General features: G+C 34.9%; 1 protein-coding gene across 1 annotated transcript; it reads right to left on the bottom strand.

The window, feature by feature from the left end:
* Positions 1–278: 278 nt before the first annotated feature.
* On the bottom strand, positions 279–7,063 carry LOC128548127 (uncharacterized). Its single transcript, XM_053522525.1, has one exon. It carries the CDS (start codon positions 7,061–7,063, stop codon positions 3,953–3,955), a length of 3,111 nt encoding a protein of 1,036 aa, XP_053378500.1. The 3' UTR covers positions 279–3,952.
* Between the last annotated feature and the right edge of the window lie 13,937 nt (positions 7,064–21,000).

Raw genomic sequence — 21,000 nt, 5'->3', positions numbered from 1 at the left:
AGATTCAAGTTCTGTGTCAAGATCCTAGATGCTAACGGTGCGGTAGAGGTTAAATAGGCCAACGCGATATCAAAGTATGTTTATCTTTGGTATTGTTTATCAAATAATTAAGGCTTTAGAGCTAAATCAACAGTTTTTGCCACAGATGAAAATATTGCAGCGTTCTTTGGTATACATGTACTTAATTTTGGTCGATAAAAGTGGTAGCACTGCCAACAGTTAGATCCGTCTTTGTAAATTTGCAAACCATCCTGGTAAGTTGGTTTGCTTGAATTATAATTTGATTTGAAAATATTTCGGAGTTAGTTTTAGACTTTTAAAGGCAGATTTCATATAAAATCGTGGGGAAGTAAGGGCCAACGGTGGTGTAGGTGTTGTCGCTGCGGGATAGTAATTTAGTACATAAAACGGTTCAGGAGATGGAAATGACTTAGTGCACCCGAGGAGTAGTAAAAGGCAGTTTGTAAATACACATGTATGCTATCAGAAACATGCTATTTATGAAAACAATTGTAATTTGTAAGCAAAAGATCAAACTGGAAATGATCGGCAGCTACCATTATTATATTGGTATTCTAGTATGATAATAACAACAAATATTAATTAGAGCACTTTTATTGGATAAGACATAATACACCATGTATTATAGCTACAGAATATTTTCAATAAAAAATAAAAAAAAATACATAATATAATAGGGTAATATTTTGTTAGTTTTCCGATTTTTAGAAAATACTTCCATTTCTTAACGTACTACTTATTATTACATCTTTCGTGTACACTGTGATATATTATTACAAAAATACTGAAAATGTACGAATTTGATGTAAATCTATTTGTATTCTAAGTGATGTTAAAATAGTAGCTAAAATATTATTGGTCTCAGATCGTTTGCATTTTATAGGCGTAGTAATTTGTACTGAAATGTTGTGGTGTATATCCGGAAGCACGCAAACTTTTCTTGTAATAGTAAGTCAAACTTTCAAGTCATGTAATTTGATATTAAAACGTTACCTTTAAAGGTTTTGTAAAATTTTCAGAAAAAGCTTTTATCCTTCCAAAGACTTTATGGGTCAGACCTTTACACGGGAAAATCAATTTCAGGTAAGGTAATAAAATTGAAAAAGCACGTACTTCAACAATTGGGAACCTTCACAATGATGTAAAACTTATATCTGACCTTGAAACCCTTTTTCAAATAAAATGCTTTCATTTTTAAGGTTCATAGAATGTATTACTAAATGTGATCTTGTTTGGGTGAACTAAAATGAGACCAGTACAGTATTTGTAATTAATCACAGAATAGTTTTGGTTTACAAATGACCGTAAATTAAACTTTATAAAAGATTTTGTCTTAACACCAATGATACTTTGCATGAGATCATAAAACCGTCCTATAACACATGTTACCTCATTTCTGAATCTAGTTTATGTTGCATGTTATAGGAACACCAAATAACATGTAACAACAAGTAATCGTTTAGTGTATATTGTTTTCCATGAATAATGAAATATTAGACTGAAAGTGTCTTGGTAACTTCACGGTGAAACAAATATACAAATATTACCTAAACATCTTTGATGAAACATTACACAGAAAAGAAATGTTTGTCAAATACGTAAAAAATAAGCAAATTTCACTTATGAACACATGGTCTAACATTTACACCTGCTGTTCACTCCCTGAAAGCTATTTCGATCTTATACTGAAACAAACAAATTTTATGCCTTTAGTTTTCAATAGAAGTAACAGGATATTATTAACAATATTACAGGTCCATTATTGCTAAACATATACATAAAGTAGCAGTTCACATAGATAACCAACTTGATATAGAGATCCTCCTTCTCTGGTCCAAGTTGAAATACTCTATTAACAAAATACGGAAGTAAAATACTGATATAATAATAACTGGTCTTTAGATGTTGAAGCATCATCAGTTGCCTTGTTTACCTTAAAAGGCACAGTTTATTACAATAAATTATTGAAAGAACAAAATAAAATACAACCTGTTTCATGAATATAATACACATCTACACATAGATACCAATATATATACAAAACATATTTGAATTCACAAATGAAGAATTTGATCAACGATAAGAAAAAGAAAGGTTTCATCAGAATGAAAATTTAATAAGGCACCGCAACAGACATTCTTGATACTTGTATTCATCTATCGTGTGTTTCTTATTCTGCAGGTATTATCTAATTTTAGATAACCAAACCATGACTAACGTCTAGGGTACAGATCCTATCTAGATATATCCAGATATGAAAAAAGGCAATAAGATATATCTTGAAACTAAACCGAAAACAGAATATTGATCTGTTCAACGTTATTTCTACATAGATAATTTGCAAATGTATATTGCACTATAAAGTTTTGATAATATCTAGCACATGAAATCATGGCGATACTATTTAAGTAATCCAGGTATGTTACATTGTACGGGTTATTACCTTAACCTTTAGAATTTAGTCTATGCATTTAAGAAATGTTCAGATGTATTGGTTGTTATGAAATTAATGAACCCAAAACGTTGTTATGTTAAAAGTGATAACCTGCAAGATGATAAAACCTTTTATATTTATACGTTATAACACACATATCATGTTTTACTGTTACTTTTGCAGAATTTGATACTTCATTTTACTCATTGATATACATACAACCATAGAAATTACAACAAAAGAAATGAATGAACAGAAAGAAGATTGATTCTTAAGACAGATGCAGCAGAAAATACTTTTATACTACCTTATGTACAAATCAAACATTATTGATATGGAAGCTGACTTTTAATTATTCTAATCCCTTTCTATGTGACTTCAGTTAGCTTAATCTCTATTTGGCACACAAAGATACAAAGTTTAATTGATTAAAATCGCACTTGGTGATTCCGAAATGCAAAATCTGAATAAAGAAACACCTCCATGCTAAAATAGTTAATCAGTGCTTTATAATTTATCGATTAAAGGAAAACATTTATTTTTCAAATATAACCAACGGCTAGACGGTACAACACCAGATTCAAAAGAAAGCAAACACAACAAATAACCATCAACTGCCTCCAGCAAGCCTTGGATCATGGAATACATTCATTTTAACTTTAATAGAATTCCACTCTACAAATATAATATTCCTTGGACACATTTACAAACTTAAATTTAAAACCAAGCCATTTCGATTTGACAACCAGAATTTAAAAAAAAATCAAGTTATCAAAGAAGTACACCTTGACTGAAAACATATCATGCCTAAAGCGCTCAGCGACACGATCTGACGTTAAAGTTTATAAGTAAATCTATCTTGCTCAAAATCATATTTACCACTTTTAACATGTTTAAGCACTGAAGTATACTAACATACACTATCTACTGTACCGGTTCAGTTCAATACAACAAATAGTTAATTATTCTTTGTACTTAACGTTAAGAACCGGTTATTAACAACTACGTATGCACCATTTATTTATTTGCATGAACTAGCCTCCCAATATCATAACAGACTTACTAGCCTTAACTAAGCCTAAAATTGATAACCGGAGACTTCAAAATTTTGTCTCATTTATTTCTTTAGTATGCTTAGTTACAAAGTAAGCAACATCATTAAGTGGATATTATAGATAAATTTGGAGTTTCTTAATAGTTAACTACAATTTTGTTATTTCACTATGCCAGTAAATGATCTATACTATATATCTAAAATAACCTGAATTAGGATGTCCTTTCATGTGTTTTGCTCATGCAACCTGCAATTCAACTTTTTATTATATTGCTTAATAGTTATTCTCTTTTTAAGGAGTGAGTGCTAGTAAATCTTGCGAATCACTCTATGTATGACATTAAAGTAGTAGTAGAATTCGCAACCTCCTTAGGTCATAAGACACAGCAATTTAAGTATTCATTTTATATCTCATCATTAAATATGTTTTATATTAACTGTCTTCATTGCAATGTGACTTTATGGCGGAGTTTTGGATATTTCATTACACATGCCTTACAAAAGTCTGATGACCTATTTTCTTTTCCCCATTTTTGTTCACCTAGACGATCACGTGCTTTTTGTAGAATAATATTGGGCTCGTTGCAGTATTCTGGTTGTCCTTGATAAATCCAGACTTTGCCGAAACGCACCTGAATCTTTTCCTCTATAATTGTTCTTGTAGCTAATATGTGGTCTGTTCCATAGTGTATCACATCAATCTTCTGCTCTTCCTCATTTACGCTGGATATTATACCTTGATGTAAGATTTTATAGTATGGAAACTCAACACAGGCACCGGCGTATAGATCTGACCAAGAATGTACACCGGTACGCTGAAATTTTGGATATTTTATCACGCATGCCTTACAAAAGTCCCATGACCTATTTCCTCTTCCCCAATTTTGTTCCCCTAGCCGTTTGCGTGCTTTTTGTAAGGTTATACTGGGTTTGTTACAATAGCCTGGGTGTCCTCGATAAATGTAAATGTTGTCAAAACGCAAGTCCAACTTGAGTTCTTCCTCTATAATCGTTCTTGTAGCAAATATATGGGATGTTCCATAGTGAATCCACTTAATGGTCTTTTCTTTCTCATTCACGTAGGAAATTATGCCCTGATGCATGATCGTGTAGTATGGGTACTCAACCAAGGCACCGACATATAGATCGGACCAAGCGTACACAACGATACGCTGGAAATTTTCACAAATATCGCCAACCTTTGGCAACAGTGCATATCTCTCAACTTCTGAAGTGGCCAGATCTTCGTTTCCAGTCTTCGAAATATAGACAAGTGACGGAACTTGAACAAGTTTTGCCCATTTCACCAAATCCGTGGATCTGTTTTTATTGATTGAAAACCTTTGCTCCCCTATTCTGGATCTTGCTCGCTTTATGACCGTATCTGAGGGATATGTTACGCATTCTTCAAATGCCTTCAGGATAATTATATCCGTTTTCAAGTCAACAGAAATAGTTTCTTCAATGACAGTGCGTGTGGCAAACGGATGCGTCAGTCCATAATGAACAATTGTAAGATTCCCGGTGTCGTTTAGTTTTGAATCACAAATTTCCACTGTAATGACTATAGCATCGTGCATAATTTTCCAGTATTTATACGATATGACGTCTCCTGGTCGTATGTCATCCATATCCTTGACTGAATCGTTATGCTTTACCACAATGTCGGTTGCCAAATTTGATGACTTGTAAAACGTTGTTTTATTCCAATATTCCCCAATTCTGCTTCTTGCCCGCCGGACAATGTCGGCCTTCTTGTAGCAGTAAAGAGGATGATATTTGTATACCCATACATCGCAAGTATGTAGGTCAAACACTTTTTCCTCTTCACGGATAATTTTGTTTTTCCCTACGTGGACAAATTTGACATATATTTTCGATGTCTCATCATTGTCAAACCGTACATATGTGGCTACGTATTTTTGGTTCAAGATCAAACTTCTGCATTCGAAAATTTCTCCTTCTTTCAGATCGTCTCGTATCCAGACTGGAGACCTTGCAATCACTTTTGAAGATGGTTTCTTGTCTTTCGAGTGGTTTACATGAAGTGGTCGCACCTTCATAGGTTGTTCCTCTTCTGTTGTGTTGTTGGGTTGCAGTGTCGTACTTGTTGACTTAGATAATAATGACTGTTCAAGGTCTAATTCAGATTCATAGAAAAGACATTGTGAATCTTCGTCACTGCCAATCACTTCTGCTGCCATGTCCTCGTTCACTTTTGCCCAGTGACAAAAATGACATGATCTGTTTGATATAAATCTATATCTTCTTTCATTGAGTCGCTTTCTGGCTCTTTGTACTACGATTTCCGGTTCATGTACTCTGTAGCCAGAGTAATCATGGAGAAAAATCGAATCTTGTGAAAAATCAACGTTAATCATTTCTTCGACAATAACCCTTCGTCGTGAGTAGTGAATAAGTGTAACTTTTCCTTTTTGCTTTGATTCAATTCCTGACCCATTTTTAGTTTCCTGGTATACAATGGAGCTTACGATACCATCATGTGACATTTTCCAGTAATTGAAAGAAATAACATCACCAACCGAAATGTCATCAATATCTGTTACCTTTCTTAAACAACCCTTAAATGGTGACAAGAACAGGTTGCATAGCTTTGGGATAGCAATAACTACAATTAATGACACTAAACTACCTACTACTGCTGCAGCTGCCACGATACCTTTACTAGCGCAACCTAGTAGCACAGTGATTATAGCCAGTCCGCTAGATTGTAAAGCACAAAATAAAAAAAACTTCATCCAAAGTGTATTTCTGTTCTTTTGATAGCAGGATGAGCAAATTTGTCCACGAGCTACCATTGTTTTGAGTTTACGTTGGCGAACAATTGCCCAAATCAAAAAGACAACAGCAGAAATCAGTGAAACACACCAAGGTGCGTGTGTGATACAATTTAGCTTCCAAGTGCATGCCTTAGGTATACTTATGTCATCGACGGAAAGAAGAAAGAATTTCAAGAGAACTTTAAAAATACTACCACTTGAATTCCCAGCGCCGGCAAGAAATGACTGCAATTTGTCAATAATACTATTTATTTGTAAGCATTCTTCAGTACTGACACAACACCAGTTGCAGAAATGTTCACAGTTGAACCAAAGTATCGAGTATTTGCCGTGGTTTCCAATCATTTTCACAGCGTTTTGTATTATTTTGTCCACAGAGTTAGTTGAATGTCGGTATCGGACAATGTAGACCTCTTTAAACTTGAGATCAATCATTTCCCATGTCTGTTGAATTTCCAGTTCAGCATCAAATGGGGTTGAGCTAAAATGAATAAGTTCTATTACAGCTTCGAAACTGTTTAAAGGTTTTACCTCATAAACAATGGCATGATGGTTATATGCTGCCTTTTGCCTATCTCCAATATTCTTTAAATGATACTGACCACCAAAGCAGATATGATTGCCTTTCTTTAAAATGTATACATTTGTTACACGTTCTTTTGTTGAGCAGTATGAACATCTTGCAGCTTTTTTTGTTTCGTCATTACTTGCAGCTTTTTTTGTTTCGTCATTACTTGCAGTACTTGAATCCATATTTTAAATAATACGTAATAGTAACATCATAAACATCTCGAGATATGGTTCTGAAAATACAAACATATGTCTCACTCATTCTTAATAGGAATACAATTGCCATTTAAAGGCACGTACATTTATACAGTATAAAAGTAAGAGACACTTCCTTTTCCCAAAATAATGTATCATATGTAAAAGATTAAATTCTAAAGACTAATGGCATTGTGATGCTTTAAGTTCAAGACTTCGCTTATATGACCAGCACAGGTCCAATGAAAATATTAAATAAGACTAAATGAATAATGAAATATACCAGCAGATCTTTTATAATTTGTTTTTCTCACGCTACACACTCCCCCTCCTACCCCAAAATAACAAAGACTTTTAGTAAAATGAGGACATTAACATGAAGCTTAAAGGACACTAAACTAAGTCTGACTTCACAATATTTCTTAAATGTATACATTAATGTTATTTTGATTAAAATTTTTATAAACAATGACTTAAGATGTTCAATAAAGTCGTGTTCAAGACTTCTTGACAACTTTCAGAAAAACACGTAAACGCAAACATCTTCACAAGATTTCCGAGTACAAGTTATAATTCTTTAGAAAGATTCATGAATACAGCGGTGACGGTTCCAGTTTATAAGTGCCATGCCAACCTAAAACAATACAGTCATTGAGTGATTTTTGAACCCTAACCTAATTTATGCCTCGAATGATTAAAAAAACGTAAAGAGGTTAAATCCTATAGATCGTATGGTGTTGTGGAAAGGCTAGTACTAAAACACAGTCATTAAACCATTGGCGTATTTAAACTCGTTTAAACTGGTATAATCCCTACAATGTTCCTATGTTACAGGGCAGTGTAAGTAAGATACTAAGCCTCTAGTTACAAATGTATATATATTAAATGACAATGTCGAGCAATTTTGAAACTAAATCATAACTTTTGCCCTGCTTGACATATAACATGAATATTTTAACAATTAAAACGACCGGTACTCGTAAAATAATTTCTGCTGTCGGCTTACCAGATGTATTGATTGCTGTCTGCATGCCTAGCTATATCTTGCAGAAACGTGAACGGAACCCTGCAACATAGAAAGAATACTGTTATTGAAATGAAGTTATTTTAGTTGATTGCGTCTATGGTATAAATTTCTTCAATTTATCATTTTACGTTTTTCAAGGAAAACGAAATCAGAGAGGTTTTACACTAGTGTAGCGCCGCATATGCCTACAATTCAACTGTGACAACATCAGAAACAGAATTATATCTATTAAGATAAACATATTTTTCTTTATCAGAAAAAACCTAAATCGACTAGCCCCAAACAGTTTTTTTTTTTTAGATCTTATTTCACCAGAAGGCAAAATGCCGCCACTGTTTCATATATTTACATAAAGCTTAACGGTTGGTCAGTTTATAATTCACAGAACATTCAAGTTTTGCAGTTTTTCTCATTCTATAAACTGCTGCAACGCTTTATTTTTGTAAACATTGATATATATAGAACGAGAAGCGACAGTATTTTTAGACACGATCATCATGTGGGCATCAAACGAAAACTTCGCATGCGTATATTTCGCTTTCGTCACTAATATAGGAGCACACACGTAATTATAGCTATTGCACAGTATTATGGCGTTTTGTTTACAGAAATATGTAAAGAAACCGTCAGTAGCTATCTCGTTTGAAACAATATTAGAAGTAAAATTGATAGTTGGCATGATGGAGCAGTAGGTTGAGTGGATGGTTATATATGTCTATTTTGTAGTTCGAACCTTTCATCCGACCAACATTTTTTTGTTTGCATTTCATACTTTGTGTAAGTTTGCTTTTCTCTGGTTTTTAATATATTCTTTTGTTCTTATTTTCGTATAAAATCGATGGTATTTTAAATCAATCGATACTGAACTTTTGAACAGGCAATGCCTTTATTTAAGTGAGGTGAAAGATTGTTATAAGATTTATATAAGTAACCTGCATAGTATATAATATCACAGGACAGTTTCAAAAACATAACATCATATTAAAAGCGGATTGTATTTAAACATAATTACGTGTCAGTAGTAAGAGAACAAGTTAGAACTAGACAATATCATCTAATTCCCGACGAAATCACTGACTGCATCGTAAACGTAGTGTAACGATTTCATTTTATGTGATTGGTTTGCTTTTTTACATTTCAAAACGCCATAATACTATGATATACCTATTTGCGCAGCCCGCATACCTAGGAACCCACCGTCTTGTTTTTTTTGTGTTTTTTGTTTGTTTGTTTGTTTTTTGAGTTAGCTTTATTACACATTTTCTTTGATAAGGTGTAAGGTATGGCGTTATCATATTTCTCTTATTATTGGCCACAGAGATCATACCATTTCCAAGTAATTTACTATCACCAGTACTAGCCAAAGCACTTTATGCCCCGAGTGTTAATGGTGCTAATATTTTTGGAGCAACTCTTGAAATAAATGGTTATATTGTTTTACCCAGTTAACCAGCAAGGGCTCCCAAAAACCCTCCGTTTTGACCTTGACTGATCCCTTCCTATTACTAATAGACTTTTCAATTTTATTAATCTGTAGACAGAAGTTCCACGCAATTGTTCTTATTTTAACCTAAAAGTGTATGTTGTTTTATTATTATAAGCTTTTTCTAACTTTTTCTTTTGTCTATATGTTTTTTTTTTTGTTTTGTTTTTTTTGTTGGATTTAACGTCGCACCGACACATGATAGGTAATATGGCGACATTCCAGCTTTAATGGTGAAGGAAGACCCCAGGTGCCCCTCCGTGCATTATTTCATCACGAGCGGGCACCTGGGTAGAACCACCGACCTTCCGTAAGCCAGCTGGATGGCTTCCTCACATGAAGAATTCAACGCCCCGAGTGAGGCTCGAACCCACATCGATGGGGGGCAAGTGATTTGAAGTCAGCGACCTTAACCACTCGGCCACGGAGGCCCCTGTCTATATGTTAAATTCACTTATATTCAATATAATTTGATGCCATTATATTTATAATATATATTTTATTTAAACAATATCAAGTTCATTTTCAATAGTATTTATTACAACTGTTTCTTCATACAACACAATTGCGTAAACACGGATATGAGCTGCTGTTAGAATAGTAGTATTTAATTCAGCTGTTCGTGTAATAAGCTAGGGATCTTCTGCAATCATTTCTTTTTTAAATTCTAAGTTAAAATTAATAAATCTAAACAAGCTTTTAAGATTCTCAACATTTAAGAGACTTCCAGTAGTTTTATTAACTTGTTTATGAAATATTAAGAAATCATAATCATTAATTCTTGATATACTTGGATATTCCGTTTCAGGATAAAAACAGCGTTAACAACTTCAAGACGACAAGAATACAACGTACAATTATTATTTGCTGCATTAACTTTAAATGTATCTAATAAGTATGGGTTATGTTCTTGTGAATTACTTGTATCAGGTCGTTGTAGATAAGCAAACAAATGTTCGGGTTTTGTTACAACGGTTTTGGTTCTGAAAGTTATATTACTCTGTTGTGTATCTGCCGACTGTGTTATCATTTCTCGGAGGTATGTCAAGTTTGCTGTCTTACATCTTTTAAACATTGAATTAATTTAATATTATAAAATATAAACGCGGAACCCAAACAATTTTTTTTTCAATTACCCTATCCGGATCGACAGCATTAACTCTTTAAATTAATTCATCATCATTTGTAAATTGGAGTGTTATTTGGATTTGACTTAGAGGTAATATATTGTGTTCCAACTCTAAAAGAATGAATAATTATTTAACAAAATTTTAGCATTTATCTCATTATCACCTTGGATTGATCCCCATGATTGCTTTTCTGCAATACAGCTGGTGATATAAACAAGATTGTAAAATACCTGGCCGAGTATATCACTACAGTATCCCTAACATGCATGAACTGGATATCCGCTCTGTTTACAAGTTCCCTTGTTGGACTCCGCGGCGGATGGGGGCTGCGAGTGACGAATACCAATCATTTAACTTGGATAACCAAAACAAAAATAAAAGACCGCATACCGAAACAGATTCCGACGGCACAGAAGATGGGAATTATTCTCACCGACCTTTCAATTCAAACATTCCATTTCCGCGATTCCTTCTCATTCAGACAACAGTCGAAAACTTTAGGATGACAAGCATTTCACCTTTTGTAATAGAGAAAACTCTGGAAAGTATAGCTGGTGTACCAAAATCTGTCATAAAGCTACGTAATAGGGATCTTCTCGTTGAAGTTGATAGAGCGGCACATGCTCAAAATCTACTTGGTACAACATCATTTCTCGGCCGTCCTTGCAAGTGCATTGCACATTGTACTCTGAACTCATCAAGAGGGGTCATTCGTTGCCCTGATATTGCGGGGGTATCAGAGACGGAAATTTTGCAAGGTCTTGCTGATCAACATGTTACTGCAGCTAGACGGGTCAAAATAAAATGAGATGGAAAAGAATTTTTTACAAACACTATAATACTTACGTTTGGCATTCCATTTCTTCCGTCTTTGGTAAGAGTAGGCTATCTCCAAACAAAGGTCACCCAATATATACCGAATCCCCTTCAATGCTACAACTGTTTCAAATTTGGTCATAACGAGTCAAACTACAAAGGAGAGCACATCTGTCATAAATGTAAACAGGATGGTTATTCTCATGAGCCTGACAGGTGTAATAGACCATTGTGCTGTGAGAATTACGGCGAGGAACATTCGGCCAGGTCTCGCGACTGCAATACATGGAGGATCGAAAAGGAGGTCCTCCATGTCAAGTTCACACAGAGCATTGGATTCCCTGAAGCCAGACGAATCGCGAATACTAAATTCATGTCTCCATCTTCCACAACATCATATTCTTCAATCACAAAATCAAATACTAACAAATCAACAACTTTTTGACGCATCTAGGCAAACTGTACCTGTACTCTGTACCTGCCAAAGACATACCAAATGAAAAGCCTAAAGTACCAGCAAAACCTTCGCAAGCATCTGAAGTTCAAAAGGCAGCTGCTAAACCAACACTGCCACCAGCTATACAAAATGTCCATAAGTATTCAAGTACGCCGTCGTCACGACAAAACGTTTCATCAAACACTAATCAACGTGGGGTACGTGAGTCAAACACCCAGACAAAAAAATTGACTTGAAAACTGATGGGTCTGGAAATGGATCAAATGATCCCATACAAACCCATAACCGCTTCCCTCTCGATTTGAACCGGTTGACAGAGGAGGAGGATGACGATCCGCCATTATCTGCTCCGTCCAGTTTAACTAGCACAAAGGAGGGGAAGATCATTTGGTTCCCTCCTGAGTCAATGCAGCACTTATACTTCTTTAAATTTCCAGTCGCTCAATTTTTGTTTACCATTGTAAATGGCAAGTAAAATTATCCAGTGGAATTGCCGTGGACTTAAAGCAAATTATAATGAAATTCTCCTTCTTTTATCAAAATATGATCCTTCACTTATGTGCCTTAGTGAAACATTTTTAAAGGAAACGGACAAAATAGCTTTCAAAAATTATTCAGTGTATAACTTCATTAATACTAACACTGACAGAGCTTCTGGTGGTACATCTATTATTATTAATAATGCATGTCCGCACAGACAAATTGTTCTAAATACAAGTATTCAATCAATTGCAATAAACGTTACATTGCATCGACCAATTACTATCTGTTCGATTTACATACCTCCCTAGGTTTCAACTAAATCTTGAAGATCTTGATGATCTTATAAAACGATTGCCACAACCTTTTTTGCTGATCGGAGATTTGAATGGTCATCATGAATTTTGGGGCTGTTCTGACAGCAACACTAGAGGTCAAATTATTGAAACTTTTATTGAAAGAAATGCCCTCTGTTTATTAATTGATAAATCAAACACTATCTTCATCCTGCAACAGGTAACTTTTCATCGCTTGATTTGACAATTTGTCAACCGAACATCTTTCTTGATTTTGAATGGAAAGTACTAGATGACTTGCATGGTAGTGACCATTTTGCATTTATTATTTCAAATAACTTCAGACCACCCTTCATATTTCAAATTTAATAAAGCTGACTGGAAGCAATTTGAAACGTTATGTAAAAATGATCTGACTTTGGAGAATTTTACAAATTTTTATGATCCTATTGATCGGTTTTCGGTTCTTCTGTCCGATATTGCTGACAAGTCCATTCCTAAAACTTCAAGAAATGGTAAACATAAAAATAATCCTTGGTATCTGATCGCAATTTTAATGTACGTGTTGGTTCAACCCTTCTGACTCTTTTGAGCAAGAACAGGGAGTTCCACAAGGTTCTATTTTATCTGTTAAACTTTTTAGCATCAAAATTAACAATATAGTGAAATGTTTGTTACCAGGGACAGATTGTTCATTATATGTTGATGATTTTCTGATATGTTTTCGTTCAAAAAATATGCGTACGATTGAACGCCAATTTCAGCAGTGTTTGAATAAAGTTCAAACTTTGGCCATGGAAAATGGTTTTAAATTTTCCCAATCAAAAACTCAGTGTGTCCACTTTTGTCCATTACGGAAACAACATTGTGACCCTGAGCTTTTTCTAAATGGTACAAAAATACCCGTTGTTGACGAAGCAAAATTTCTTGGTGTTATTTTTGATAAAAAACTTTCTTTTATACCACACATAAAATACTTGAAAGCCAAATGTTTGAAATCGTTGAATCTTTTAAAGGTCATTTCAAATACTGATTGGGGAGCAGATCGCAAGATTTTGTTAAGACTTTATAGAGCTTTCTTTAGATCCAAGCTAGATTACGGTTGTGTTGTTTAATGGTTCAGCCAGTAATCGTATTTACAAATGTCATAATCAAGGTCTTCGTATTGCTCTTGGCGCATTTAGAACATCGTCTGTTGAAAGTTTGTATGTTGAAGCAAACGAACCCTCCCTTTACACGAGACGTGAAAAACTGTCATTGCAATATGCTCTGAGGGTAGCTGCCAACAAATCCAATTCTGCTCATAAAATCATATTTAAACCCAAATACCACGATTCGTATGACAGAAAACCAAAACAAATTAAAACTTTTTGATTTCGCATTAATAATTCTATGAAGGAAACCGATTTTGAATTTGGTGATATAAAAGAAAACTTAGTTCTGAATACACCACCATGGACTCTTAATTCTCCAAGAGTTCTTTTTGATATGAAAACCGCCTTGAAAAATTCTAAAACAAAACCCTGAAATATTCAAGTCCAAATATAACGAAATCAAGTTGACTTACAAAGATCATTTTCCAATTTATACAGATGGTTCAAAAGATGATTCAAAGGTTGGATGTGCCGCCGTTAGCCATCTGCATCAATCAAAATTACGTTTGCCAAATAACTCTACAATTTATTCAGCCGAGGCAAAAGCTATTGATTTGGCCCTTAATTTTATTTCAGAATATAATGAAGAAAAATTTATTCTCTTTTCCGACTCACTTTCTGTATTACAATCAATACACAACCGTAATACAGAAAATCCTCTCATTCAAAATATTCTTCTCAGGGTTCATGAACAATCTTTTAAAAAGTCCATCATATTCTGTTGGATTCCTAGTCATGTTGGTATTTACGGAAATGAGGATGCGGATACCGCAGCAAAGAAATCACTTTCATTAAATCAATCTAAATTGAAATTACCATATACTGATTTTAGGTCAAATATCAACAAATACATTTTACCTAAATGGCAGTCTTCATGGAAAAATGCTTCGTTAAATAAACTTCGTGAAATTAAACCTACTTTAGGTGAATGGCACCAAGGAAATAGATCTGTTCGCAGGGAGGAAGGTGTTCATTCTCGTTGCCGAATAGGTCATACTCGGTTGACTCATTTGTATCTTCTGAACAATGAAGACCAACCTGAATGTGTACCATGTCAAACACCGCTTACTATTAAACATATTTTAATCGACTGTGTTGACTTCGATCCACAGCGCAATTCATACTATAATGTTGAATCGAGAGTTGTTTGAACAAATTCCTGCCGACAAAATTTTGCAATTTTTGAAACAAATCGGCATATATTTTAAAATCTGAACCTTATTTGATTTTTATTTACAGCTTTTACTTTTTATGTTTGCAACTGATTTTTTTGCTCTATATATGTATATACTTTTTTACTTTAATAGTTTTATATATGCTTTACAATTAACGTAATTCATTTAACTTTTTCTCGGCGATATATGACCTTTTTGTGTCGATTCGCCGTAAAACCCAACTCATTCATTTCTCATGTCGATCGGCCAAGTCCTCGTGAAAGTATTTAGCTCCTAACCGAAAGCTACATCCAGACAGAATAACCACCCTAGTGCGTAACAATATCGATATATCTGAGTGGATTTTCGCGGTCCCGATTTTTTTCTTATCTTATATAGATCAACTACTGATATCTTTGATTATTTTTATTTCAATTTTTTCGATATCTCGACAAAATGTTCAATCCCCAACCTTAAAATCTACCCTATTTTGGCATTGGTTATCTCGAGTGGTGATTATTCGTCTGCCAAACGATGTGCAAAAAAAAAAAAAACTAAACGCACTTGTATTCGCTCAATTGTCATTTGCCGCCGGAGGTGAGAAAAAAAAACACGCGCAGTTATTCACTCAATGATCCTGATTACGACCCGAAACCAATTAACCGGCGCTCATGTGTCATTAGTTGTTTGTTTCCGATGTAAGCAGTTCAACACGCGGATTGAGTAATTTATATTTAATTGTGTCAAAACTGAGTAAATTTAATTGCAGAATCTTCGCTTTTTATATTTTTTCTACAAGATGCATTGATCAAAGGAGTTGAATATTTAGATGGTTTAAACTTATGAGCGAGTTTCACACCATGTGCTTATGGTGAAAAGAGGTGGTAATTAGAAACCAGGAAGTAGGTTGAACAAATGTTAAAATTAACAAAAAACAAGCAGCAAAAGATTTCATAAATGATTTTTGCAGAAAGTAATGACCAATCAATATGTAAATCATGTGTTTGTACAAATATACATTTTTAAAAAAAAAAAAAAAATCGTGTTTTTATCAACACAAAACTTCATTACCCTACATACCGACCTAAGATGATCTTACTTCGGTTATCTCGAGTTTTCGATATGTCGACTTTTTTTCTTGGTCCCGACGAAGTCGAAATATCGCGATTTGACTATATAGATTTCAGTGTGCATATAGTCAAAATGTTTCTGGTGCATCTGAACAGTGTAGACAATGGCGTAGAACCAAAAACACCATTAAGAGATAGTTAATTCGGTTTTGAAAAGCGTGTAGTCATGTTGAAGATTTCAATGAACGTAACTTATTTATTACAAATAAACTTCTTCAACAGGGCTACCGTTATTATAAATTACGTAAATACTTTCCAAATTTTACTATAGTATTTCAGATTTGATTTTAAAATACAATAGCAATTTAAAATCACTCCTAAAGTTAGGCATTATGCTCACTGCTACAAGTAGACACCGTCGTTTATATGACTGAAAAAGAGTGAGGTTAGGGGCACCATAAACCGGTTTAATCTCCACCAGTTGTGGTTTTGCCACTGACCGTTCCAAGGCGGTGCCCCACTGTGTTCCTATGTATGTTTGTTTTGTCCTTTTGTGTTTTTCATTTTTTTTTTTGTGTGGTGTGCGAGGGTTGTCTTTGGGGAGGCTGCGTTTTTTGAACGTGGCTTTCCCTGTTGGATATTCTTCCTTGTTTTGTTGCTGGTCGTGATGTCCACTTGCTTCTTCTAGCTCAGATCTTCACTAAGTGTGACTCCTAGGTACTTGCTGCTGTCGGGGGTCTGCAGGACTTGGCCGTGTAGAGTGTATCTGATGTTGATCGTTCTGTTTTTGTTGGTACATTTTCTGATAACAGTGCACTTTTCCGAGTGAAATGACATCTGCCAATCCTGTTCCCATTTCTCAAGTGCTTCGAGACCCATCTGTAGACGGTCAGCGTCTTGTTGGGACTTAATTTCCCTGGAAAGTAGGCTGACGTCAGCGAACAGCTTGGTGTTGGATGAGGTTGTACAGTTAGCGAGGTTATTAATGTATGTCAGGATTAGTAGCGACCAAGCACCGTGCCTTGGGGTATGCCTGATGATATATCTTTCTGTGGCGACATCTCTCCACCAAGCAGGACTTTCTGTTTCCGGTTGTTAAGGAACGACAGCATCCATCTGGCTGTACTCCCTCGTTTGCCATAGTAGCCTAGTTTGTACATGAGGCATTGGTGGGGTACTTTGTCGAACGCTTCAGCGAAATCTAGCTGTATCACGTCGACTTGGTTCCTGCCTTTCAGATTACTGGCGATCGATCGGATTGTTCCAATAAGTTGGGTCTCGCATAATCTTTTGGCACGAAAACCGTGTTGGCAGTCATGAAGTAATTTATTCTGCTCGTAAGAACGCATGAAAGAATTATGAATGATATGTTCCATTATCTTGGAAACTACTGATGTTAGTGACACTGGTCTGTAATTCGACGGTAAGTGCCTTTTTCCCTTCTTGAACACAGGGACGACAAGTGCGTCTCTCCAGTCTTGGGAAACCGTGCCATGAACATGGGAAAATTGGTATAACCTGGTCAAGACTGGTGGTAGTTCATTTGCGGCTAGTCTGAGTAATGCCGAGCTGATGTTATCTGGCCCCGATGCTTTGCGAATGTTCAGTTGAGACAGCTGTTTATGTACTCTAGCGGTGTTGAATAAGATTTCATTCATTGACAGGAATGAGCTTGGTCCTTTAACAGGCTTTGATGTTAGATCTGCCCTGGTGAAAATGTTGAAATTGTGTGTTTATGATTTCTGCTTTACCTTTGCTATTACTGTGGATGAAACCATCTCGGTTTTTCAGTTGTGCTATTCCAATAGATGTTTCTTGGCCTTCACTTACCTCCAAAAACGTTTCGGTTTATCAGCATTATTAGTTGTCACCATATCTTTCATGTAGTGTTTGTGGGCAGTTCGAATTTCCCGTTGAGTTGTGGTTTTGAGATAAGTATACCACAATTCAACGGGAAATTCAAATCTCTGCCGGGTGAATCCTTTTCGAACGCGCTAGCAGCAGAAGGCATAGTATATGAAGTCACAAATAATACTTCGTAATATATATATATATATATATATATATATATAGAGAGAGAGAGAGAGAGAGAGAGATCAAAAGATAATAGGTAAGAGTAGACCTTACAAACCACTAAACAATGCTAAAGCTGTTGTTTATACATATACAGAGGTACAGAAAAATCAGGCTAAGACTATGGATACCTGTCTATTGCTTTTTTGTTTAGACTCATATTTGAATTAATCGTTCAAAACTGACGAGATCGATGGCTTAAGTTTTGATATCTCCAGTTTCCTTACCGTTCAAAATCAATAGTGGCTTATGATTCATATCTAATAACATTTGCAGGGACTGTAGCCATACTGAAGAATTTTGATCTTTGTAACATAACTATTAACTAAACAATTTTAAACTCAGTGTAAGACCGCGCACTGCTGTACTCCTTTGTACATGTCTATTACGTTTGTGTTTTATTATCCATTTAAGTGTGTTTGTGTTTAAATTTGTATGAATCCCTATGTATTGAGTATTTCATAGGTATTTGCAGCGTACAGTTCTTTGGTTGCCTCAGAAAAGGAGAAACATATTAAAGTAGATTAATTATGACCTGTAAGCTTGTTCTTATATTTAACATTTTTGCTGACCACTCTGTAAAGTATAGCAGTGATTGTTTTATTATAGAAATATATGTGGCAAAGCGGTTAAGGTTGATGACTTAATTTTAAGCTTGATCACTTATCCCCTACCAATGTGGTTTCATGCCTCACTTGAGGCGTAGCATTCGGCATATGCGTAAACTATCCAGCTGACGGTGATTCTACCCTGATGCCCGTTGATGATGAGAAAATACACAGAGGGGCTTTCTACATAATAAAAGGCTAGAAAGTCTCTAAAAGAGAAATAATTCTGTCGGTGTGACGCTAAACCCGACACCTACACAAATGATTTATTACTTGCATTCGGGACAGTTACATATATTTGTCATATTAGACATGGTGCGAGTTCAATATATCAGTGTGTCTGCGTAAGTGTTGTGAAACCTTATTAAAAACAACTTTTAAAAGCTGTCCCATAATTTAAATCGAGTTGTACGATAAATGTAAATTTTCACTTTTAAATCTTAAGATATATCATTTACGATCTCATGTTGAATGAGTCAGCCAAATTATTTGAAAATTCTTTTGAATACTCCATTGTCTAAAAGACATGAGAAAATCAGCATAGCACATTTGCGACAAGCATGGATCCAGACCCATGCTGTTCGCTTTCAAAGCCCATTGCAGTTAGAGAAAACAAAATGCGAACAGCATGGATCCTGACCAGACTGCGCGGGTGCGCAGACTTGTCTGGATCCATGCTGGTCGGAAATGCACCATGATGGCTTTCTCATGGTGTGGCTCATATGTTGTGTGGAGTGTATGTCAAAAATGCAACCATAGGCACAAAGAGGATTAAGCGATCACACCCAAGAGCAAAATGGGACAACGTCTAAGAATGATTTAGGACAAAATACAATAGCGTAATTATCGTTGCATCGAACATTGCTCTAAGTCCCCAGAGTCAAAACAACAGAGCAGAAGCAGGAGTCAAGATAATTGTATATTTTAAAAGATTAAAGGTGAGGGTAGCTTTCTGAAACTAAACCGAAACTTAAACGGAACAGTAAACTGTGAAAAAGTCTATATGTGTTTAATTCATTTGAGGAATGTACTGTAAAAAATCAAGATAAAACCATACTCAACGACACAGCGAATTGGTTAGTGATAAACTTGTTGATGATTAGTGCACTACTTCTTACACTACAGAAATAATAAATACGTGTCAGGTGATTCAATTAAGACCTGAAATGGTTACAAAATGCACGATATGCAAACCATAAAATGTCCACGTATATATATTCAGATAAAGGAAATCTTTCAAACACCTTAAACAAGGAATAGATTCTTTTTGGCAGCAGGTAGATCCTCAAGAGATACAAATGTATTTTTTTCAGCGAGAATTACCATTCAATTGAATGGGATCATTGTTATCCTACACACACCGTATAAGTGAATATTCAAGTATAACGCAGTTATAGGCCAGCATTGTTACAACAGGAGCAAATGAATTTTCGCGATGATGACAGAACTAACACATAAACATTAATACTTTTTAATTTATTATATTAAGTAAAACAGTTTATCAAAACAAAATAAAGGGGAAATTTGCGTATTTAAGTTTATAATGTTTGAAAGATATTATTACTAATAGTTAAACTGCTTGTTGGTGACAGGATACAGGATATACGCTATCAACGAAGTCCATATCAGGCGAGAGGAAAGCTCGAGCCTGATATGGATTTTCGAGACAGCGTATAAATCCCGTATCCTGTCACCTACAAGGAGTGTAACGGTTTTATCTTGCCGACTACCTTTTACATCATCGCTGTAATGGACATATTTTTTATATTTATAATGATTTACAGTAACATTGTAGACTAGACTGCAATCTTCTCCGGCCATCATGCTTTGATTATAATAGTTGATTAACACCAGTCATAAAATGCAAAATGAACTGTATTTTGACTGAATCCCAAAACACAGAAGCTTATACATTGTTATTGAACTTTTATTTATTATTTAAAGTGACAGTTTGTTTTCTTTTAACGTTCCTTTGTGCATAAAGAAGATATGTTATTTCACAACTTAACCAACAAAAGACCAGTTCTCTTTATATGAAAAGAAACAGTCATATAGATTCAATAAACAAACTAAACAGATGGATTTGTAGAAAAAAACAAAGAGTACATTTAAATCCGTAAAAGATATGAGCTTTAAGTGTACGATGTATAGCACCATACATTTCACTGTATAAATCA

The sequence above is a fragment of the Mercenaria mercenaria genome, chromosome 14, assembly GCF_021730395.1.
Source record: "Mercenaria mercenaria strain notata chromosome 14, MADL_Memer_1, whole genome shotgun sequence".
Classification (NCBI taxonomy): domain Eukaryota; kingdom Metazoa; phylum Mollusca; class Bivalvia; order Venerida; family Veneridae; genus Mercenaria; species Mercenaria mercenaria.
The sequence above is the reverse complement of the archived record's forward strand: the minus strand, read 5'-3'. Positions and strand labels throughout refer to the sequence as shown.